We start from the raw sequence: 24981 nt of genomic DNA on the forward strand, positions 1-24981 counted from the left end.
CTATCCTTTCCTTTCAATTCTCCCTCTTCCCTGAGATAGTAAGCAATCTGATATAGGTTATACAACTACATAAATTTTGGTTGAATTGGATTGAATTATAAGCATGTCCAGGTCTTCTCCATTCTTGAAAATCCATCTCTCTCCCAGCCAGACTTTTAGAAAAGGTTTCTCCTCTGACTCACTTCTCAATCCCTTTTAGTCAGACTTTCAATCCCAAGACTTAGGTGAAACTTCTTCTCTCTAAAGTTACTGCTAAATTCCTTGAAGCATTCTCACTTCATACTTTGCTTGACCCTCTGTAGTTTATGACACTATCAACCATCTCTTTCCCTTCCCTCCACCCTCCCTAAGACGTGTTCTCTTTCATCAGCTTTTGTAAAACTCCTGTCTCGATTTTCCCCTTCCTGCTCTAACTGGATCTTTCCAGTTTCTGTTGCTACATCATGATCTCACTCCTTCCCATAAATATGGAAGTCTTCTGAGGCTCTGCCTGGGTCCTCTTCACTATCTGCTCTTTTCCCCCTTGTTGATCTTATCTGCTCCTGTGGGTTTATTTATCTGATGACTTAGATGTCTATACAGCCAACCCTAATCTCTCTGGAATTCCAGTTCTGCTTTTCTTTATGCCTGCTGGACATTTCTACTCTGGTATCCAGAGTTCAATATGTCTGAAACAAAACTTTTATACTTTCCCCAAATCCTACCCCACCCCATGTTTTTGTTGAAATTATCATCATTCTTTGCAATCATCCAGGTTCACAACGGTGAGATCATCCTTAACTCTCAATTACTTATTCTTCCTTCCTTCCCATTCTCACTGTATCCTATTAATATCATCAATCATTTGCCAAGTCCTGTCAGTCTGGCTCCCCAACATCTCTTGTAGTCATTGGTTTTCTTCTTTGTCCATACTGCCTCTATCTTAATTCAGGCCTTTATCACCTCTCATCTGGGCTGTTGCAATAGCCTTCTAACTGGCCATCTCAAAACCGGCGGGTTCAATGTTCTTCATATCTTTGCCTATTTAGGCTTCCATGTAATATACTTCCTTCTCATCTCCCTTTCTTGGAATTATTATCAGCTTTCAAAACATAGCTGGTGTGTTACCTTCTACATAAGGCATTTCCGGCCAGTTTTTAGCATTCTTTATCTCTCAATTACTTTATAGGTACCTTAGCTTTGTTTAAGTACGTGTTACATCCTATGGAAGAATGCAAATGCCTTAAAGGCAGAGACTGCCTTTTTTATTTTATTTTTTTTATTCCCAGCACAGTGCAAAAACACATAGTATATATTAGATGTTTGTAGAATTGAATGGACTCTGTGATTGGTCAGGAAAAGGAGAAGAAAAAGAAATCTAGTGATGAGGGTATCCAAATTACTGTAAATGTTTTTATCACCTTCTTGTGTTAAAGTTTAAGGGAGGGACAGCTAGCTGGCACAGTGGATAGAGCACCAGCCCTGGAGTCAGGAGGACCCAACTTCAAATCCGACCTCAGACACTTAACATTTCCTGGCTGTGACCCTGGGCAAATCACTTAATGTCAATGGCAACACCAAAAAAAAAAAAAAAAGTTTAAGGGATTTACTGTCTGGTACTGGGATGCGGATCAATTCACTGAATGTTCAGAAAATGCTCATCTTCACTTCCCCTTTCCTTTCTAAATTTTTTTTTATTTTTAAAAAATCAGGCAACTATTGGATTAATCAGGAACCTGGCCCTGTGTCCTGCCAACCATGCTCCCCTGCAGGAGGCAGCGGTCATCCCCCGCCTTGTCCAGTTGTTGGTCAAGGCCCATCAGGATGCCCAGCGCCACGTGGCTGCAGGCACACAGCAGCCCTACACGGTATGTGGACTTGAACGGCTCCCTTCCTCCTCCCTCTTCTCCAGGCCCTGCTCCTTGGAGGGGAGAAGCCTGTGAGCACCTAGGACAGAGAAGGGATTTGGGGCCACCATGGGCAGAGAGGGGTGCCGGCTGCTTGGCTTGGCTACAGACTCTGGGTCTCTGGATGTGGTGCTTATATCTGCTGGGTCTCTGAGCATCCTTCTGTTGTCTCCCTTCTCTAACCCAATTCATGTTTGCAGGATGGCGTAAAAATGGAGGAGATTGTGGAAGGCTGTACCGGTGCCCTGCACATCCTTGCCCGGGACCCCATGAACCGCATGGAGATCTTCCGACTGAACACCATCCCTCTCTTTGTGCAAGTGAGTTCGGGGGATCAAGCTGGTTTTTTCTACTCCTTACCCAAGTGAAAGGAAAGCCTTCTGTTGTGGGGAGTATGGAGGATGGCAGAAGTCCAGCTCCCTCAGGCTCTGACCTCAGAGGCTCCTGCCAGGGCCCCTTTCTTAGCTGCCTGCTCAGGCCTTGGGCTTCTTGCTCCTTGAAACATTCCCGCCCAGCGCAGCTTTATGACAGTAGAGAGAAGCCTCTGGGAAGCGGAAGGCAGAGGGCGGCTGAGGGCCCCATCCCACCCCGGCCTCTGCCTGGTCTCCCCAGCTCCTGTACTCCTCGGTGGAGAATATCCAGCGGGTGGCCGCGGGCGTGCTGTGTGAGCTGGCCCAGGACAAAGAGGCCGCCGACTCCATCGACGCCGAGGGGGCCTCGGCCCCACTCATGGAGCTCTTGCACTGCCGCAACGAGGGCACTGGTGAGGAGGAGCTGATGGGTGGGGAGGAGGGCCGTGGTGGCGGGTTCGTCGCCCCTCTTTTCTAACTGTGTTCCTGCCTTGGTACCAGCAACCTACGCCGCTGCCGTTCTGTTCCGCATCTCTGAGGACAAGAACCCAGACTACCGCAAGCGCGTGTCTGTGGAGCTCACAAATTCACTCTTCAAACATGACCCGGCCGCCTGGGAGGCTGTGAGTGTCGGGGGCCTTGGCCCCAGCTTCCCCTCCCCTTTTCCACTGTCATCACCCCTGCCAGCCCCTTCCATTTTCTCCTCCCTACTTTGTGGTGGGGGCCGCCAGAACCTCAGGAGAGTTATTGTTTAACTTGGGAAGTGAATTTGTGGTGGGAAGAGGGCCATGAACTTACCATTGCATTTCCCCAGCTTCCTCCAAGGAAACCTCGTCCATCTCCCTGTCCAGTATTTCTAGAGGCAGCTGCTTCTGCCATTAGTTCATCTTCTCTCTCCCGACTCCACCACCTTAGGTTTCCTTCTTTCTCTTTCTCTAGGCCCAGAGCATGATTCCCATTAATGAACCTTACCAAGAGGGTGAGTATGTGGCTGAGACCCGCAGGAGGTTTCCGTGTATATGTGTGCTGTATGTCTGTGTCCTGTGTCCAAAGCAAGCTGATAAATTACTTTAAAAACCATGTCTGGTTAACTCCCTCTTTTCTGGGGCTCCTGATATCTCAGGTAGTAAGTGTAGGGCACTGAGGTATGTGGGTCTGGGGTAGAAGGGGATGGAGGGCAATAGCAGAAGCTTCCTGGGGCTTTTCTGCTGACTGCGGAGGTTCCTAAACTGAGCCCTTTCTTCCTCAGACCTGGATGCCACATACCGTTCCATGTACCCAAATGATGGCCCCCTGGACCCCATGGAGATGCACATGGACATGGATGGGGACTACCCCATTGACACCTACAGTGATGGTCTCCGGCCCCCTTACCCTACTGCTGACCATATGCTAGCCTAACCCAGCCCCTCACTCATGGTATGCCCTTCCCCCAATTTCGTATTCTAACTTTACATGCTGGACTAGCCCAGTACACTTCTCTCCCTTCTGAGCTTCCCTTCATCTCTCCCTTGGGGCTTGTTCCTTTTCCTTATTGCAATAGAAGCATGGGGTTGGTGAGAGAGAATCTCTTGTGCAGAGATCTCACAAGAAAGTAATGCTCTGAGGTCCTCTTATTTCTATGATTAAAAACAACAACCATTTCAAAAGAATACATAGAGCACCTACTCCATGCATGTCACTCTTCTCATCACTATGGGAAAGACAGAGAGCATTCTATTTCCTACTGCTGGAATCTCCTTCCTGAGAGCTAATCTTTTCTACCTCCACCTTGCTGGAGCTGGCAGAAAGAAAAACAGTTTTCCTGGTGTAGAACACCTGCCCAGGTGCTCTACTTTGAGGGGATGGAAATAGGGGAGGGAAGGGTGTCATGGATAAGAAACTGTAGCGTGACTGTTCCCCCTTTTCTTTCCCTCCCAGGTATCATTCTTGATCCTTAAGTGGCTAACTCCAGGTGAGGGACTGAGACAGAAAGTGCCTGAGTGGAGGACCAAGCTGGGTGGCTGGGACTTCACTCTGCCACGCCCGTAAGAGGTTCTCCTCTTTAGGGTTTTTACTAATTTTTAGTTCTTTCTATGTGTGTGTATGTGTGTGTGTGTCTGTGTGTGTGTGTGTGAGAGAGTGCTGTGGGGTCTAGGGTCTGACACCCTGCCCTTCCCCATCTTCCCAGCCCTATGCCATGGGGGCTTTATCTCCCTCCCTTGGCCCCTGAAGCTTTAATATATATAAATATATATTCCACTTCTCCATTAGTGCACCTCAATGACCTATCCCTGGTTCAATCACTCAGGCACCTTTCCCCCCTTTCCAAACTCTCAGTGCAGGTAGTCTGAGCCTGGGGAAACTTTGGTTTGTGCTGATTTCTGAACTTGCTTTTTCCAGTCCCCTTCTGTTCCCCGGTCCAGAGTTTAGGACTCAAACTTCAGAAACGCAAAGTTTCTCTATTTTAAAAACTGAAAAATAAAGGGACAGACCACATGAAATGGGCCCAGACAGAGAAGAAGAATCGTTTCATTTTGGAAGACTTTCTGCTCCTCTCTTTAAGATGCTGAATTGGCTTTTTACTTGATAAGGGGAGTTCAGTGTGTGGCTCCTTCTCTTCTCCCACCTCCCCATGTAACCACTCTGATCCTGGAGAAGCAACTCGTATTCTTGACTGACCCTCTCTGGTGTGCGGTGTGGGTTTCTTCTCTCTTCCTGTTTCATTCTCCCCACTGCGCTGCTTGGGAGTGGTCGGAGAAGCTGAGGGGAGCAAGAACTGAGAGTTTGATTATAATCTCTGTAAGTTTTTGGTTATTGGTTTTTTTGTATAGACCAAAGCAAAGAATAAAAATAACAAATATACCAAAGTCTGAAAAGCAACTGCTTTGGACAGCTGGGATGGGAGGCGGGGGAAGGAAACAAGAGAGGGTCAGAGTGCCATAATTCCCTCATTACCTCCAAAACCAGCTTACATAGAGGTATAGACATGGGAGATCACAGCCAAAAATGCAAAAAAATAAAATAAAATAAATCCTAGAAAATTTATTTTGTTCTTCAGTTAATAAATTCCTTATATTGAATGATCTTGTGTAGTATATTTAGGGCTTGTGGAAGATCTTCCAGAGAATGGAGAAAAAACTGCCCTCTGCAGATCCTTTCCCTTGGTAAAGTAAGCTCTTAGTTTAATGGAGAAGACAGGACACATATAGTGAGAGAAGAATATTTACATAGCAATTTAGGAACAAAGAATGGAATAGAGAAGAAGATATATAACCAGCAGTAAATTTAGTTTATTGTGTTGAGATTAGACACAATCCTTATTGTCATACATATTCTAGTACCTCCCCTGAAACTGATCTGAAGCCCTTGGGTAAGTAATCATTGAGAATTGTGGCCCCCAAATCTACCAATGTGCAGCCAAATTGTCTCTTCCAACTTGATGGTCCTCAGATGAGAAGATGCACTGTTCTCACCTGGAACCTTTCCTTCCAAAGCTTATGCCCTTTCCATTGACATAGCCTTCAAGAATTCACAGTCTCCTGAATACTACAACGAGGATTGGATTAGGGCTTCAGTGCTAGCTAATAACAATACACTATTATATAAGGGCATAAGCCCTTGGGTGTGGGCTCTGAAAGGGAAAATGTTTTTCAACTTTGCAGTGATCAGGTCAGTAGACTTCATGGAAGAGGTGACATTTGAATTGTGATTTAAAGAATAAAAAATGAGCCAAACTCAAGAGGGAAAGAGGGGATGGAGGTGCAGCAGCCTCAGAGAACAATGTGAGCCAAACCAGAGGCATGTGAGTGCAGCCCAAGATCAGATAGAAGAGGGATAGGCAATTTGGATCACATAATACAACTTGGGGAGCAATATGAGATAAGCCTGGAAAAGTAGGGATGGTATCTCCTTGTGGAGGCGGAGATGGAAAAGGGCCATCAAAAACTTTAGGATAGAGTAGTAGTATGCATCTTAGTGCATGAGAAAGATGATTGTGATGGTGAAATGATGCATGAATTGGAGGTAGACGTGGAAAACTTTTTAGGGCAGGGCATTGTAATGGTGCAGGTAGGTGACAAGGGTCTGTATTAGGGTAACAGCAATGGAATTAAGCAGAAGGAATGGTCTTGAGAGTTAGTGGGGGAGCCAACAGGATTTGATAACTGCTTGTGAGAGAGTTAGAGTCAAAGAAAACCATTAAAGGTGTGAATATGGAGCCAGGGGTGATATTACAGATAGAAATAGTGAGATCAGGAGAAATAAGTTTAAGGGGAAAAGATAAGGACTTTCAGTGGGACATCCAGGTAGAGCTTCCCTTTGGGGAACTAGAGATGGGGACCTGGACTTTCAACGAGAAGTCAGAAATGCAGGTATAGAAGATTGCACAGAAGTGTTAATTGAAGCCATGGCAACAAATGAAATTTTTGAAAAACAATTTTTAGAGGAAAATAATAGTTTTTTTTTTTTTTAACAGGAGTTTTGAGGTTTGTTGTTGTTCACTTGTTTTCAATCATATCCATTTGAGGTTTTCTCGGTAGAGATACTGGAATATCCATTTTCTTCTCCAATTTATAGATGAGAAAACTAAGGCAAACAGGGTTAAGTGAGTTGCCCAGAGTCACATAGCTAGTAAGTATCTGAAGTTGGACTCCAGACCCAGCCCTTATCCACTGTACCATTACCCATGGAATATTTATAGGTAGATGGGAAAGAGGTAGTGCGTGAGTGGTAAATCAGAGACTGAAGAGAGATGAAAGAGAAAAGATGACTATTGCTTTGGGTTTCTGGAAGAAGCAGGAAGGAATGGGATCAATACCTTTAGTGAAGTGATCAGAGGGAAGGCAAGAGTAGATGATAATGCTAAAGAGTTTTGAAGTTGGATAGCCTCTATTTCCGCAATGGAAGTGAGGCATAAGAGAAAGTTTGGAATAGTCTTTTGTGGGAATAAGATGGAAAATAAATAAACGTAGATGGGAAGATCGTTGAGTAACTTCAAGGAGAGCCTGGCTGAATTTGGAATAATCAGGTAAAATTTCATGGAGATGAAATTTAAATGTCTTTGAAGAATAAATAGAATTTCAATAGGCACAAAACTGAGAGTGGTAAGGGCATTCTAGGTGGTGGAAACTTGAGTACCGATAAGAATTCAGGACAGTACAAAGTATGCTTGGTAAACTCTTAAGTAATTACAATGTATATATATATATATATATATATATATATATATATATCTTTAGTGTGAAATATGGACAGAAAGATAGATTGGGACTAAGTTAAGGAAGGCCTTAAATGCCAAGGCTGATCAGGAGGTGACAAATGAAGGATCGTCGTCTAAGTCAAGGCTTAAATTTTTTCCACTCATGACTCGAGAAATTTTTACACGTCCCTGAGTATTTAGGTATATAAAACAGGCATACAAATCAGACATTTACTGATAATAAATCATAATTTTGCAAACCTCCCACATTTAGTTATGGGACTCTAAATGGGGTTGAAAACCACAGTTTGAGAAGTTAGGCCATAGGTAGTAACTGACAAAACAAAGTACAAAGAGAAAGCACAAAAAGTTTTGAGCTTGAGTAACTTTGAGAATTGAATTTGGTAACTAGGAGACCATTGGTGACCTTTGAAAGAGTAACTTCAATAGAGAATGTGTTTATTGTTGAAGGAATGAGTCATGGGAAAAGAGATTGTCAGGAAATAAGATTGTAAGTGGGTGATGAATCAGCGCCACTGAGTATAAAGCCCTCTTTTGAGAAGGTGAAAGAAAAGAAAGAGAAGATAGTATTGGCAGGGTTAAGGGAAGAATTTTGTTTTGGGGAGTAATGGATAGAAAGTCTGCCTTGAAATCAGGAAGACCAGGGTTGAAGGCCTGCCTCTGACAATGTAAGTTGTGTGATTTTAGGCAAATCACTTAGTCTCTTGGTGTTTTAAGCCATTTTAAGATTATAAATTGCTGACAGAGTCAGTTTACGTTTTGGAGGAAATTTGCTTATGGCCGGTGTGGGGCAAGTTCTGTAACAATGAAATCACATGTTCAGTCTATATTCCTGTACCTAACATGAGCACATCTATAAGCAGAAGGGAAGGAACCAGCAGAAAGAGGAAGAAGAAGGGTACAGTGAAGACAAAGGATAATGGATGGATAGGACTAGATCTTGGAGGACTCTGGAAAGATTGAAATCCATTGCACAGATAGAAGGGTTTTTCTTGAAGAGGTAAAGGGACAATTCATTTTAGATGGGAAGGAAGAAAAAAATAAGTGAAAACGCTGAGAAATTTTAGGGTGTGAAAGAAATAAATTGAAGGTACTTCAGCTTGATGACTTCTTTTCTCAAATGAGATATTTGTAAAAACACAGCACAGTGCTTGGTACGTGATAGGTGTTTGATAAATGTTTATTCCCTTCTCTTCCCTTTCTTATCACTCAATAGAATAGCAACAGCTGAGATCATATCTTGGGAGTGGAGTCTTGGGCTGGGCATCAGAATTTAAGGTGCATGCAAAATATTTTGACTAGTTAAAAAGTCAAGAATAATTTTTTTTAAAGCATCTCTTGCAGCAGATAGTCAAGCTAGAATTAAATAGTATGGATTTGCAACACAGATTTTCAACTTTTGCAATGTTTGATAGTCAAAGAGTAGAAGGGGAGAGGAGGATAGTGGGGGATTACTCAGACTTGGGAATTTGTAAAGGACAAAGAAGGAAGGTTTAGATGCAAGGGACACCAAGCATGATGAAATGGCTGATTGCATGCTGTAGTTTGAGCACACAGCTACTTGAAACTTTGTTGGTCAGCTCTCTTCAGTCACATCTGATTCTTCATGACTCCATTTGGGGTTTTCTTGAAAATATACTGGAGTAGTTTACCATTTCTTTCTCCAGTTCATTTTACAGATGAGAAAACTGAGGCAAAACAGGGGTAAGTGACTTGGCCAGGATCACACAAGTAGGAAGTGGTGCTCTGTCCATTGAACCACTAGTTGGGCAAGGGAACTAAAGAATAGGGAAAATTGAGGGATTTGGAAGTCATAATAAGGGTGAAGAGCATAATAAAGATGAGAATAGAAAGAGATGGAAGTTATAAAGGTTTTAAGTCAGAGAATGGAAGAGCTGTTTCTTTATGATGCTGAGATCTAATATGTGGTTATGCTTGGGAGTGGTTGAAAGCTGAGGAAAAGAAGCTGTTAGAATTGAGATAGAATTGGAATATTGGAAGGGACCTTTGTACATCTTGTCCAAGCCATGTCTGAAGCAAGAATTTTCTTTGCAAGTCGTCATCTAGCCTCTGCCTGAAGATGTCCAGTGATTGAGAATTCACTGTTTCTTGAGAGAGCCCTTCCCTCTTTGGGACAGCTTGAATTATTTAGTCAAATTGAACAAACATCAGTTATATCACATGTGAGACATTTTACTAGATTCTGAGGAACAAAAAGATAAGACATAGAACCTGTCCTCAAGAAACTCAGATTAATGAGGGAAAGGGGGGTTCCTCCCCCACAAATAGTAGTAATGCAAGATAAGTACATAGTATTGTAAGGAACTTGAGGAGGAAAAGATTACTTTCATCTGGGAGGGTCAGGATCAGCACTGGAGGATGTGGCTTCAAGTTGGGCCTTGGAGAAAGGAGAGAATCCAACAAATGGAGATGGTCAGAAAGAGGGATCCATGCTAGCCATGGCAGATGACTTGAGCCAAGGCACAAAAGTGGAAGGGGACACTAGATGGGTGTAATCTAGTTTAATCTGAGTAAGAGTACATGAAGGGGAAAAATGTGAAATAAAGATGGAACCAAATTGGATAGGGCCTTAAAGTACCAGGATTTGTGGAAAGGGGCATAAACATTTATATAACACCTATTATGTATGAGACAACTGTGCTAAGTGCTTTAAAAATATTTCATTTGATCCTTTTAACAACCCTGTGAGGTAGATAATAGTTGACTTGCCCAGGATCTAGGGAAGGATTTCAATTCAGTTCTTCCCAATTCCAGGCCTGAGACTCTATCCTGCTATGCTACCTAGTTGCCCAGCTGATCAGGATTTTTGTACTTGGTTTCAATGCAATTAAATTTTATGGCGTAAATATTTATTAAGAGCCTATTGTCAGTTTGTATTAAGTACTGTGGATACAAAAAGAGGCAAAAGACAGTTCCCATCCTCATGGAGTTTATAATCTAATGGAGGAGACAATGTGCAAACAAATGCATACAAAGAAAGCTATACACAGGATAAGTAAGAAATGATTAATCAGAGGAAGTCCCTAGAAGTAAGAGGGATTGGAGAAGGCTTCCTGTAGGAGGTGAGATTTTAGTTGGGACTTAAAAGGAAGTCAAGATCAGTAGTCAGAGTGGAGGACAGTGTCCCAGATATAGGAGACAGCTAGAAAGAAAGAGCTGAGAGATGGAGTGTCTTGTCTAGTGTCACTGAATTGAAGAATATATATACTGGGGAATAAGGTGTAAGAATATTAGAAAGGTAAGCAATGTACTAAAGGTATGGAGTAAAGGAATAATTAGATCAAAAGGTACATTGGGCATATTACTTGGAAAATGCTGTGAAGGATGAATTGAAGAGAGGACAAACTTTGGGCAAAAAGATCAGGTAAGAAAACATAATGTGGAGAAATGAAGCCATGAATTAAAATGGTTCCATCAAGAACGGAAAGGGATCAGTGATGTAGAATCATTCAACAGACGATCAGAACTTGAAGGAATTTTAGCAGTAATTTAATCTTACCTTATTTTACAGACAAACAAATTGAAACAATTTGTCCAGGTTCACACAGGTGATGGGAATCAACACCAATTCTCTTTCCACTCCAATACAACTACTCAGCAAGACTTGGCAATGGATTGAATGGGGATGGGAGTTGGGGTGGGTAATGGAGAGGGAACAGTCAATAATTCTGAGGTCAAGTCTTGGGTTTCAAGGATTATGAAAGAAATGGGGGGATAGGTGTAGGGTTTATGGAAAGGCTCATTAATTTAATTATAGACGTGTTGGACTTGAAATACAAGTAAGTCTTCCAAGTGGAGCCATTATGGAGATGTCTGGAAGACTGAAATCTGAAGGACTTCTGTGGAATATAAGATTTGGGAATCATCTGTAGAGGTGATAATTAAAGGCCTTTGAGTGTAGAAGATCACTGAGAGAGAGCAAAAAAGAAAAGAGCTCGTGAAGTGATTCTCTCAAATACCTTAAGAGTCCCAGAAAAATCAATGGTAAAGAAATCTGAGAAAATAAAAGTAGATATAATCTCCATCTAGTCCAGAACTGTACCCAAAAAATGTATGGGATGCTGGGAAAGCCAGTAGAGGTAGGTGTTTAGGGATATCAGCATGACAGCAAGTAAACACAAAAGTCCAAAGTGATCCTGGAAAGAGAGCTGGGGCAGTGGTGAGAAGAGAGGAATTCTTGTCAATGAACCTGAAGCCACATGAGCAGGGATGTTGTAAGCAAGTGCCAACAACAACAATAATATAGTGCTTAAAATCAGATTCTGGTCCTAACCTGTCAGAACACAAATGGAGTATAGGACCAGACTGCCTCAGAAACAGCAGACATAGCCAATTCAATCCGTAGCTAGCAGCTCTAGGAAAGCTGCTTCCCTAGGCAGCTTAAATCTTATTTAGTCATTCATAAAATAAGGAACATGGAAACTTCTTCAAATTATGGTAGAAAAATGACATAACAATAATTTTCAAAAGTTGAGCTGCAATCATCATAACTACTATTTATATAGCTCTTTGAATTTGCAAAAAACATTATATACATCTCAATTGGTCCTATTATCTGGAAAGTAGGTGTTTTTATCCCAATTTTAAAGATGAGAAAACTGAGGCAGACAAAAGTAAAGTGACTTGTCTAGGGTCACACAATCAGGATAGTTAAGATGTGAATTCAGGTCATCCTAACTCTAGGTCCAGCTTTTTATCTATTGTACCACTTAGCTTCTGAGAAATGTGTGACTGGAAAAGAAGGGTTAGTCATGCAGCAAGAATGAGGACTAATAGATGGTTGTCCTGTGTGCTTCATTGTCTCATAATAAAAGAGCTAGAGGAAGGCTTCCAATGTATTGGTAGATTTATGGGAGAATATATAAGAGTGAAACAGGATGAGAAGATATGGATGGATTATAATCTGCACCATTAGAAGATAGACCCTCTTCAATGCAATCATGGAACCTTTGGAATCTCATTATCCTCACAATTTTTTACTCATGTAATGCAACATATTTTTAGCTATCCTTCCAAGCTTTGCACCACTTAAATTTTGTCAAGCACGCTATTTCTGTATTGAACAACATAAATCCAAGATAAAGTCCTGAGACACTTTACAAGTTGACTATTACTCTGTAGTTAGATACTTAGTAGGATTCACTCAATTTCTAGGGTTAATGTGATTGTATATTCCTGGGAATGATTCTCTCTTGAGTCTATGGTCAGCTCCTTTCTTGGCTGCCCAAGGTTTGTTCCTTGGAGCTTCTTCTGGTTGTCTGTGTCAGTATCTGCCTAGAGAGGGTATACCTCTGTTTCCTAATAGCTCTGATATCTCCCACTTGGTAGAGTATCTCTACTTCCAAACTCATAGCCAATGGAGGGGCAAAAATAGAAAACCCCTTCCTCTTGTCCCTTCCTCTCTCCAAAGGTAGAGTGATATCCTCTTAAGGACTAAGTTGAGGCAGCTAGGTGATTAAGTAGTGTTGAAAATCTGAATTCAAATTCAGCCTCACATACTTATTAGTTGTGTGAAACTGGGCAAATTGCATAGCTCTGTTTGCTTCAGTTTCCTTATTTATAAAGTGGGGAATAATAATAATACCTATTTTCAGGATTGTTATGAGGATAAAATGAAATAATATTTGTAATGCACTTTACAAGTTTTAAAGTGCTATATAAATGTTGATATTACAACTATTAGGTTCTTATCAATACTGTTTTCCTGCTTAGAATAACCCAAGAAATAAGGAGCTAAAGTTTAAAAAAAAAACAAAACCCAACAGAGTCGTGGCTAAGATCCCTTTTTAATTCATTTAAGAACTTTCACATTTGAATTAAGGGGTGTAGGGTATAGACAAATCTTTAAATCTAGTTTGACTCCTCATCACTGCCCCTTATTTAAAAAAAAATTATTCTGTTTTCCCCAGTTACATGTAAAACAACATTTTTTGGGTTATTCATGTAAATTCATTTTTACATATTTCCATTTAATCATGTTAAGAGAGAAAAATCTTAATAAAAGTGAAACATCATGAGAAAAAAAAAGTGAACATAATGTGCTGATTTACATTCATTCTCCATAGTTTTCTCTCTGGATGTGATAGTGTTTTTCCATCCAAAGTTTACCAAGAATGCTTATATCACTGAATTGTTGAGAATAATCAAGTCTGACATAGTCGATCATTACACAATCCTGATGCTGCTGTATACAATATTTTCCTGGTTCTGCTTATTTCACTCATCATCAGTTCATGTAAATCTTTCCAGGCTTTTCTAAAATCAGTTTGTTCATCATTTTTTATAGAACAATGATATTTGATTACTTTCATATACCATTGCTTATTTTTTTAAATAATAGTTTTTTATTTTCAAAATTATGCAGACAGTTTTCAACATTCACCCTTGTGAAATCTTGTGTTCCAAATTTTTCTCCCTACTTTTCTCCCATTCCCCTCCTTAGACAGCAAGTAGTCCAATACATACCATAACTCATTTAGCCATCCCTCAATTGATGGAATGCCCCTTAATTTAAATTTTAATATATTCATCTGTGAAGTTGGTTAAAACCCAATCCTATTACATAAGTATAGTATCTCTATTGGTCTTTATACTCTTAAAAATTATTGAGGATCCCTCTAAGACCATGGGTTATATCTATTGATATATATTGTATTAGAAATGAAACATCCTAATAATATTATGAAAGTAGTTTTACAAAGACCCCCTAAATAAGCATCTTGGATAGAGGTGTCCTGGAGCCAGCTTTATTGTTAAATTTTTATTGCAAGTGTTTATATCTTGGAAATTGCCAAATACTACAAATTAGAGTTTGATTGTCTAGCCTTAAGAAAGTGATAGAGTAAATGTTAACAATACAGGTTAAACTTAAAAGTGTACCTTGAATACATTTTTGGAGGAAGGGAGAGCTGGTTGTTAAACATTTATTAGAATACCTCTAGCCTTAAGGAAGCCCAAGGGTTCCACACTTTGAGAACTGCTGGTGTACAGTACAGCATTTCTACAATCTGTTGCTGTTCAGTTGCTTCAGCTGTATCAGTTCTTCATAGCCCCATTTGGGGTTTTCTTGGCAAAGATCCTACAGTGTTTTGTCATTCCCTTTTCCAGTGAATCCATTTTGTCATACAATCAGAGGGTAAGTAATTGTCCAGGGTCATATAATAGGAAGTGTTTGAGGCTGATTCTGACTCCAGGCCTAGGGCTCTATCCTCTGAGTCAGTAGCTGTATCCCCTCTAACTTAGTAACCCACTAAAAAAAATTAGGCTAGTTTGACATCCTTCTGGCATGAACTCCTTCTAGCTTCTAGTGATCACTCCCCCTCCAAGATTTAGGAACTATCTCTGAATTATCTATTCTAGGAGCTTACCAAATATTTATGTCAAGTTCTTCATTGTGTGAAGAATTTATCTTCTTTCCTGTTTTTGAAAATTATGACAACTGATTATCTTTAGTCCCCCAAACCTTTTCTGTTCTTCACAGAGTCCTCCAACAGTTCAGCAATCCCATCTGGCAACTTTTTCAGTTCTATTCCCTACCCCCCTAAATGTCATTCATATAGTTCTGGAGACTTGAACGACAAATATTTTTATTCTTAAAATCTAAGTTCATTGATGAATATTTTGTGTAACTGGGTGCAACTGTATCCAATTGAAGAGACTGAATAGCAAAAAAGCAAATTATGTAGCCTTTCTATGCCGTGCTTCAGTTTCCTTATCTGTAAAATAGGGATAACAGTAGTGTCTATCTCAATAATAGATACAACTTCAGGGTTGTTGTGAACATCAAATGAAATAATGTTTGCAAAGCACTTTGTAAACCTTAATTTTAGCTATCATTATTATTATTTCATCTTGAGAGCCTCTGATCTCTCATCAAGAAATTTAACTTTGAAAATGTTAGGTCATATGTCTCTACCTATTTTTCTCCTGATTTTTTTTTGAAATCCATTCCCCAAGACCTATAGTACTTATATTCTGTTGGATGTTCCCTTCCTTGTCAATTATAAATTCCAAGATTCCTTGTTTACCACCACCCCAAACCATTTTCTCTTTATTGGTTATCGACATTTATATTAGCATCAAAAAGGGACAAAGAAAATTAAGAGTCAGATGCTAAAATTATTGAGGAAAGTAGGAGAGCATTCTTTAGTTCATAGGTCATATCATCATATCTAGACATAGAGGACACCTTCAAGATTATTTAATCCAAAATCTTTATTTTATAGGAATAGTACTCTTACAACTCACATTGCACTAGCTGTTTAGGTTCTCAGAAAGGAAAACACTGCTTTTCTTTTCAGGGTTTTAAGAAGTAACCTAAGGATTTGGGGATTTCTAGTACTGTAATTCATGAATCCCCACTCAATGTGCTATCCAATATCAATCAAACGGTGGATACAAATTAGTTCCTATAAAAGAAATATTTATTGAAAAACTATAACAAAATTTTTGATTTTCTTCCCGAGCTATTTTTACCTTCTGAATCCAATTCTCCCTGTGCAACAAGAGAACTGTTCAGTTCTGCAAACATATATTGTATCTAGGATATACTGCAACATATCTAACATATATAGGACTGCTTGTCATCTAGGGGAGGGGGTGGAGGGAGGGAGGGGAAAAATCGAAACAGAAGTGAGTGCAAGGGATAATGTTGTAAAAAATTACCCTGGCATGGATTCTGTCAATATAAAGTTATTATTAAATAAAATAAAATAAAAAAAAAGAAAAGAAAAACTATAGCAAAGACAAAAATTATGAAATATTCCTCAAACTGGGATTGGACTCTCCCCTCAATACACACATATTGTGCCTGGGACAGTGGGCTCAACTTTAAAGCATAAAGACATACATATAGGGAGCTTGTTAGGACAAGCTAAGGTTTACCTCATAATTTTTGGCTCTGGGAGTACTTTTTTTCCTTTTGAGATTTTTTTCACCAAAGTGCTTTGGGGCAATGAAAAAGTCATTTCCTTGCTCAGCAAGGATAACTCTTTTTGCAGCATTTAGCATCTTGGTTTGTGGATCAATGCATTGCTGGGTTGGGTCAAGCAGGTCGCTTGGCTGCTATCCTGACTCATTTGGACTCAGATGCTCCTGATTTAGATTGCTGATTATACCTCGTATAACTTTGGATGGTCTTGATAATTGCCTGGGCACTCCTGTCTTGGAATGTTTGTTCACCCAAGATTGGGAAAGACTAAACACAAAAGAAATAGAGTATCCATGTATTCATAGACAAATGGGTGGATAGTGGGTGTGCCTTATGTCCTGCTTGGCAGCTCACTTCAGCTCTTGTATTTCTTATTACCTCTCAAAAAGGCATATCAGTCTGACTCAGTGCCTACTGACTCATTTATCCTTCTAGCATTTTAGCCAGCCAAAAGAATTCTAGTCACTACATATCATCAGCTCTTCAGTTACTCATGGCAAGAAGAAAGCTCACCAAGCTTCCATGTATTGGACGGGAACGAGGCAGAGAATGTTGCATATGTTCTGTATCTCACCAGGAAGGACAAATCCAAGAGGGCTCATTTGATTGGGCCCTTATTGGCCATCCCTCTCCATGACATAGACAAAAGAGAGACCCCTTTCCTTTAGCTGTACTCAAAGGATCTAATCATTTAATGAGGTATTCCTGTTATTCCTTTCTGAAGTACAAATACTTTCAATTGGAAAGCTCACCTCCACAGGCTAGTTGGTACCTGAAGGACTTTAAGTACCTAATCCTTGGAATTAGTCAGAAAGTTGTAAGACCTTGAGGGAAAATCGGCAATTGGAGAAAAGCCCAGCTTTTTATCTTTGTGGTCTGGGAGGAGAAACAAGAGAGGATGTTCTCAAACTTCTGGGTCTCTCTTTTCACTTCCTTAAGCTCTCAACATGGCTTGATATAATTAAGAAAATTATAATTCCCAAGAAGCAATTGCCTTTCTTAAGGTCACACAGGTAAGAAGTAATAGAATGGGATTTGAACTGAGGTGCTCTGATCCCAAATTCTGTACTCTTTCCATTAAACAAAGGGTTCTTATCTCCAGGGTCCATGAACCTAACACCTCTCCCCTCCCCCTGTCAAAAAACAAAACAAAATCGGATAGTTGTACTTCATTATTCATTGGTTTCTTTTGTAACCCTATATAATTATTTTTGTTCATTTAAAAACATTATTCTTAGAAGGGGTCCAGAAGTTGAGAACTGATTCAACTGTTATGTAGAATAATTTGGAGCTCTTCCAAAAGGCTATAAAACCATTCATAAACTTTGACCTAAGAATACTACTATTAGGTGTATATCCAGGACCTATATGTTCAAAAATATTTATAGCAGCTCTTTTCTGGTGGCAAAGAATTAGAAATTGAGGGGATGCCCATCAGTTGAAAAATGGCTGAACAATTTACGGCATATGATTATGATGGAATGTGTGGTATATGAATATGATGGAAAATTTCATAGACATTGTGCTATAAGAAATGATGAGCAGGATGCTGTCAGAAAAACCTAGAAAGATTTCCATGAACTGATGCAAATGAATTGAGTAGAACTAGGAGAACATCATATACAGTAATATCAACATTGTGGGATGATCAACTATGATAGACAGTTCTTTTCAGTAATACAAAATTAAGACAAATCTGAAAATCATTATTAATAATGCTGTCCATCTCTAGAGAAAGAACTGATGGAGTCTGAATATAGATAGCAGTGAATATATATATATATATATATATATTCTTTATTTTTCTTGGAATTTTATTTTGGTCTACAGTTTGTTTTACAACATGAGTAATATGGAAAAATGTTTTGCATGACTACACATGTATACCATATCAAATGAGAAGGGTGGGGAAGGAAGAAAAGAATTTGGAACTCAATTTTAAAAATGAATGTTGAAAATTGTTTTTATGTGTAATTGGAGGAAAATAAGATACTAAATTTAGAAAAAGAGGGGCCCAGAGACTTCCAAAGGAATTCATGACACACCAGAAATTAATTTTTGTTATCATACTATCCCGTTTCATTAAATAAAATGATAAGGATTGAGGAGAAGATAGTATAAATGATTAGTATAAATTTAAAAAGATGGTGACTGTGGGGAATAAATAATATGCTAAAAAACATAGCATGTTAGAGCTAGAAGAAAACTCAGAAATTATATAATAAAATTTCCTCATTGTTGGGAGAAATAAAGAAAGATATATGGGTAATGCCCTTTTCTCCCAATTCTTCTTTCTGGAACTTTCCTTAGGTCTAATCACTTTCTGGGGAATTTGGGGCCAATGGGTACCCTGGTTCTAAGAGACTTTAAGAAGTCATTATATCTCCATCTCTGGGCAAGGTTACCTTCTCACTTGTCCTGCCCAACCAGAAATCCCCTTTCAACATCTCCAGGGAAGGACTCTTCTCTTTTGATTACATTTTTTCAGGATGCCCCTCTTGGTTTAATGAGGGATTTTTAAAGATCCATTTTATAAGTTTTATTTTAATTTCCAGTTTATTTTATTTGATCTAATTTTATTTTAGTTTTCAGTTTATTTTTCTTCTGGTTTGTCTACTTTTATTTTAATTTCTAGTTTATTTCTCTTCTGATTTTTTTATTAAAGTTTTTTATTTTCAAAACATATGCAAGGATAATCTTTTACCAGTGATCCTTGAAAAGCCTTGTGTTCTAATTTCCCTTCCCCTTCCCATCACCCCCTTTGGGGGAGAATTTTTTTTTTAAAGGGGACATCTAATCTTTCTACTGCTGATAGTTCTGAGATCTTTTTGAGATGGAAAGAGTTCAAGGTCAGGGGCTTAGTACATTTCTTCTTAAGCCAATTACTATCTGTGAATGCCCATAGGAGAAAAGATAGTATGTGCTATATAACACTATAGACTAAATGAGTTTTTTGTCTATTTCTTTTTTCCATTTCATCAGTTTAGTTTCATTAAATATCCACTAGGGGCTAAAGCATTATGCTAAGTGATGGGAATAAAAAAGACACAAATAAAATGATTCCTATAGTGAAGGGATTTATGATCTATGGGCAGATCCAGTAAGTACACAGATAAATAAATACAAGATGGTTTTAGGATGGGGAGGACACAAATGATTCAAAGATAGAGTGGTGGTCAGGAAACCTTTGTGTATTAGCATCTGAACTGAGCCTCAAAGGGAGTCTGGGATTGTAAGAGGCAGGTATGACAAAGGTATATGTGTTAAATGTATCTCCAAGCATGTGGGATGCCTTGTGCACAGGTATGGGAATAATAATAAAACTAATATTTATATAGCACCTACTACATGACTTGTGCTAAGAACCTTACAGTTATCTCATTTGATCTTCACAGTAACCCTGGGAAGTATTGTATTTGGGATTAGTATTGGGAAGGATCAGAGAATGAAAATAAGGAAATGACAAGAAGTAAGTCTGCTCAGGTAGGCTGAAGCTAGATTGTTAGATGCTTTGGAGTTTCTCCTTCTCCTTCATGTCTTCTGTCTCTCCTCCCTTCCCCAATTCCAGCTCCACCTTATCTCTAAAAGCCACTGTATCCCTAGTGCCACCTTGTGCCCACCTGGCACCATAGCATCCTCTGTATGAAATTCAGTTAACAAATATCTATTGAATCCCTGTTTTATGTATGTATGTGTGTGTATATATATATTAGGGTATTCTGTTAGATATTGTGGGGATAGAGAAATACATAAGGTATGATTTCTGCCCTTTGAAAACTTGTGTTTTAACCAGGAAAATATAAACTTAAAAACCCACACCCATGCGGAACACATGTCCAGCAAGTCTGGTACAAAGTTCTCCAAGTGATATGAAAAAGATAAGGTCACTGAGTGCAGGAGTGTTCTGGGAAGGCTTCAGGGGAAAAGAAGAACCTGTACTTTATATTGAAGGAAGGTCTCCTGGAATCAGCAAAGAGCACAAGATTTGTAATCCAAAGATCTGGATTTTCATTTGTGCCACGGTTAGTTGCTGTGCTGGTTTTGGGTTCAAATCCTGCCTCAGACATTTAGCTGTGTGACCACCAACTTCTCTGAGCCTCATTTTTTCTCATCTGGGTAATGAGAGGGGTTCTTATCATCTCAAGGTTTCAGTTGCTTCATGTACAAAATGAGATGGTTCACTCATCATCCAGGAAGAATCCTTCAACTTGGATTCTGCAATGATTCTCTTCTCCACTAAAGGCTTCCAAGTTTCTCCAGTGCCCTACTCCATGTTTAACAAAGGAATACTGACCAGGATTATTGCTGTTGTTATATCTTCTAAAGAATCCTTAATGATCTTAATATCTTGTTGTAAAAAAGCCTGTAAGAAGAAATTTTATTCTGAGTTGAATGCTTTTTTTGTCATCTACAAATAAAAAATTACAATAAGTCTTTATTTTTAAAAATTTTATTAAAGCTTTTTACTTACAAAACATATGCATGGGTAATTTTTTCCAACATTGACCCTTGCAAAACCTTCTGTTCCAAATTTTTCCCTCCTTCCCTCTCCCCCTCCCCTAGATGGCAGGTAGTTCAATTCATGTTAAATATGTTAAAATGTACAAAGAGCCCTTTAAAAAAAATGAGGTGATTCATTTCTAGCTTGAAATCCTAGGATCCTGTGGCCTGTCTCCTTTCCCTTCTTTACTCCCTGCCAGGGATCTTTATCCTATAGAAATAGCCTTACAAAAGAACAGGGAGCAAGGCATTTTCTTCCTACTGCTTCACAATTCTCATTATGCTCACTCACAAGACTCTCACAGAGCGATGGGACCAGGGTCCTGGAGATGAAATCTATACCATATGTCCTTCTGGCTATCGGGAACAGCAGTGGTCTGAGCCTCTAGATATTCCCTAGTGGACTGGCCTCCTTATATGTGTACAGAAAACTTGTTTTTGTTTTTGTTTTTTTTTTTTTTTTTGAGAATATCCTAACCCTCCTTTAATCTTCCTTAACTTGTTAAATTGAGATGGCCTTAGGGACAAAGATGTCCCAAATGCCCATTGAGATACTGGGTTGGGGAAAGTGCCTTGGAATTAGTGGGTGTTGCAGAGACCTCTGCTAATTTTGGCTTCATTAGGGAGATCGGGGTGACCCTTCTAGGGCAAGTGGGGGAGGGAAGTCTGGGCCCTGCTTCCTTGAGGCAGGATATTGGAGTATCTTCACCAGCTGTCATCACGTAGGTCCAGTGCCCCAGGGTTGGTTAATCATTACAGAAACAAAGTGAAAGGGAGGGGAGAGGAGGGGAGAGGAAGGCTGAACTGAGTTGGGTGAGGCTTCGGGGAGGTTTGTAGTGGGGAGCTGCAGGCTAGAACAGGATCTGGGAGCAAGACTGGAGCCAGAGCGAGTGAGTGTCTGAAATGACCCCTCCACCTTCCTTCTCAACCCTCTGGGCAGTCTTGGGGCCTGAAGGGACAATTGCTAGGGAGAATCCTTCCTTAGGAGCCGGGCAGGTGTCTGGGTTTCCCGGAAGGGTAGCTGGGAATCTGATCCAAGGAAAGAAAGGGTTGGAGAAGGAGGAGGAGAAAGGGATCTCGAGGAGGGTCTGGCTTGCGTTTCTTTCCAAGGCTCCAGCATCTCTTGGTGTAAAGGCTCTAGTATCTCTTGGGGAGGGGGGTAAGGAGTCTTGAAATTAGGATGGACTTATAGTTGGATTCCGTCTGGCTTGTGTTGGGGTGAGGGAGGTTGCTCCATTGTTTAGCTTGGGGATAGAGGAAGAGTGAGTTGGTCTGGGACCCATTTCCCTTTGGGAACTCAAAAATTTCAGGAAGATCGAATATGTACGCGTCTGACGCTTGTCCTACCCCTGCTTGAGTGAGGAGGGAGTGATTAGGATCTCTCCAGCCCCAAGAGCTTAGAGAAATGAATCCTAACTGTGGGGGCAGCTCAATGTAAGAGAGCTCTGATTAGGGAGTCAGGGAGTCTTGGTTTCTAGTGCTGTCTCTGCCATTTTCCAGCTGTGCAACTTCAGGCAATAATCCAGCTTCTCAACCTCAGTTTCTCCATATAAAAAATGAGGATAGCAATACTTGCCCTGTCTGCTGCTTCCAAGGTTGTTAGGAATATAAAAGCGAAAATGCTTTGGCAAAATGAAAGTTGCTATACATCATCTGAGGTATAGAGCTCCGGAGACTCTTGCCTGCTTTTCTTACCAAATTCAATTCTGATTGTGACCTGGGGATCCATTTCCAACGGAGAGAAAACCCCTGAACTCTCAGATAAGGAGTGAGTGAAAGGCTCTGGGACTTCCCTCCTCCCCACTGTCCAGAGATTCCAAGAAGATATAAGGGCACACCAGAGCAGATTAAAATAAACGCCCTTTGTGCACCAACTTTTGGACTTAACTCTCTCTCTGTCCACTCGGCCCCCTGGCACTGCTATCCTGGGCACAAATGATTTATTTCCTGGCTTCCCTTTTCTTTCCTACATCTCTGGGGTGGGCATAATGGGGGGCCTGCCCTAGGCACTCCTCCTACTCCATCTTTTCTCATACTCTTCTCCACCTCACCCCACCCTGCTGTCTCGGTGCCCACAACTCTAGTGTATTAGTTTTCTGCTGATCTCAGGTAGAAGAACAGTATCCCCGAGGCAAAGGACTCCACTGCTTGTTTCAGCCTGTCTGGCTTCTTCTCCCTCCCTCCCTTCCTGCCTGAGATTTCCTGAATGTCTTTGTCAGAAGATGTTGAGGAGGGCAGACAGAAGGGAAGAAGGCTAGAATGATGGGGGAGGAATTTGTCCTGTTTGCCTTTTCCAGGCAAGTATGGAACAACAAAGGCCTTTGGCCAATTCATCCTAATAGGGGTTAGGAATGGGAGTGGAGTCATCCATCACTGAGGAGGAAGGAATCTATCTCTGGAAGTAGAGGCAGATGGATGCTACAGGGGGTAAGATGTCATATTTGGAGTCAGGAAGAGAACCAAGTTCGAATCTTGTCTCAGATGCTTATAATCTGTGTGTGACTCTGGTCAGCAAGTCACTTTAAAAAAAATAAAGAAAAAAATAAAGGGGCCTTGGAGACCATCTCATTCAATCTTTTTATTTACAGATGTAGAAACAAGCCTTTAAGACATCAGTGATGTGCCAGATATCCCATAGGAAGTTAGTTAGCAGAGCTGGGATAGTAGCAAGGAATTCTAGAAGAAGCAATTGCAGAATCTGCTAACTTTGCTCTCCCCTGCCCCTTCATCTCTAGAAAAAGGATATTTTCCCTTCCCCTCCATCCCTATTTTCTGAAAAGTTCAAAAGGAGCAGTTTGGTTGTCCCTGACAAACTGGTTGTGCTTTTAGCCTCAGTTTCCTCAACTGTAATCTGGGAATAATGAAATAATAACACCTACCTCTGAGACTTGTTGTGAGGGCTAAATGAGATTGCATATGTAATTGGATTATCTACCATCTAGGGGAGGGGGTCGGGAGAAGGAGGGGAAAATTTGGAACAGGGTCAATGTTGAAAAATTATCTGTGCATATGTTTTGAAATTTAAAAGTTTTAATTAAAAAAAGAGAGATTGTATATATAAAGCATTTGCACATCCTGCATGCTGTATAAATGCTAGCTATTTTTATTATTAGTGCTGGTTTGGGAGTCAGTTAGACAACTTGAAATTCTAGCTCCCCAGCTAACTAGTTGTGGAATCTTTGGCAAAGCTTTTGACTTTCCTGAGTCTGCTTTCTTTCATTTCACCTTCTTCCTCTGTGAAATATGAACTTGGACCAAATGACTTACGAAGTGCTTGCCATTTCTAACATTCTTAGGCTATGGTTCTATCCTATATTCTCCCATGGGGAACCTTGTTGTAGCACCTCTCCTACCATCCTCTCTTTCCCATTCCCTTGCTTCTTCTCTTCTCCAGGATTGTTATTATTCAAACCAGAGAAATCTAAAAATTCCTCTCCAGATGTTCAGCCATCCTGTAAAATAATGAGGATGGACTAGGTAGGCCCTAGATCCTAAATCCCACAGTCTTATGTCTATATCTGAATCTACCCCCAATTCTCCCCTGCTCCTCTTGAACTTTTCAGAGAGTAGGAAAAGAGGAGAAGGGGAGAATAAAGTTAGTAAATTCTGCATCAAATATCCTTCCTCTAGAATTCTTTGCTGTGATCCCAGCTCTGCTAACTAACTTCCCGTGTGATATCCACATACCACTGATGGGTTAAAAGCCTCCAAGGTCTTCTTTTCTTTATTTTAAAAAAAATAATATTTTATTTCTTCCAATTATATATTAAGATAATTTTTAGCATTCATTTTTACAAAATTTTGAATTTCAAAATTTTCTTCCTTTCTCCCCTCCTTCCTAAAATGGTAAAAAGTTATATATGTCCAAGGCCCCTTTTCAATTCTAACATTAAGATTCTGTGAATCTATTTCTGTAGGGATTCCCTTTCCGATGACTTTTATCATTCCCAATTCATCATGTTCTTTCTCACTTCTTCCCTCTGGGAGTCCTCCTCCTCTTGCCCATCCCTCAGCATTCCTTCTACCCAGATCCGGAGAAACCCAAGGAGTTAATCGCTCTCCAGAAGCCTGGCCAAAACATCCTCCCCTCCATCC

General features: G+C 40.2%; 1 protein-coding gene across 4 annotated transcripts in view; it reads left to right on the forward strand.

The window, feature by feature from the left end:
• Positions 1–5085, forward strand: part of JUP (junction plakoglobin) — a 31802-nt gene extending 26717 nt beyond the window's left edge. For all 4 annotated transcript variants that reach the window (XM_051994493.1, XM_051994492.1, XM_051994494.1 and 1 more), the window contains exons 9-15: positions 1692–1847; positions 2087–2206; positions 2499–2649; positions 2738–2859; positions 3176–3215; positions 3486–3655; positions 4157–5085. In XM_051994493.1, the coding sequence (XP_051850453.1) occupies positions 1692–1847; positions 2087–2206; positions 2499–2649; positions 2738–2859; positions 3176–3215; positions 3486–3637 (741 nt within the window). In that variant the 3' untranslated portion in view covers positions 3638–3655; positions 4157–5085. The remainder of the gene's footprint in view (positions 1–1691; positions 1848–2086; positions 2207–2498; positions 2650–2737; positions 2860–3175; positions 3216–3485; positions 3656–4156) is intronic.
• The last annotated feature ends 19896 nt before the right edge of the window (positions 5086–24981 follow it).

This window comes from Antechinus flavipes, chromosome 4 (assembly GCF_016432865.1).
Source record: "Antechinus flavipes isolate AdamAnt ecotype Samford, QLD, Australia chromosome 4, AdamAnt_v2, whole genome shotgun sequence".
Classification (NCBI taxonomy): domain Eukaryota; kingdom Metazoa; phylum Chordata; class Mammalia; order Dasyuromorphia; family Dasyuridae; genus Antechinus; species Antechinus flavipes.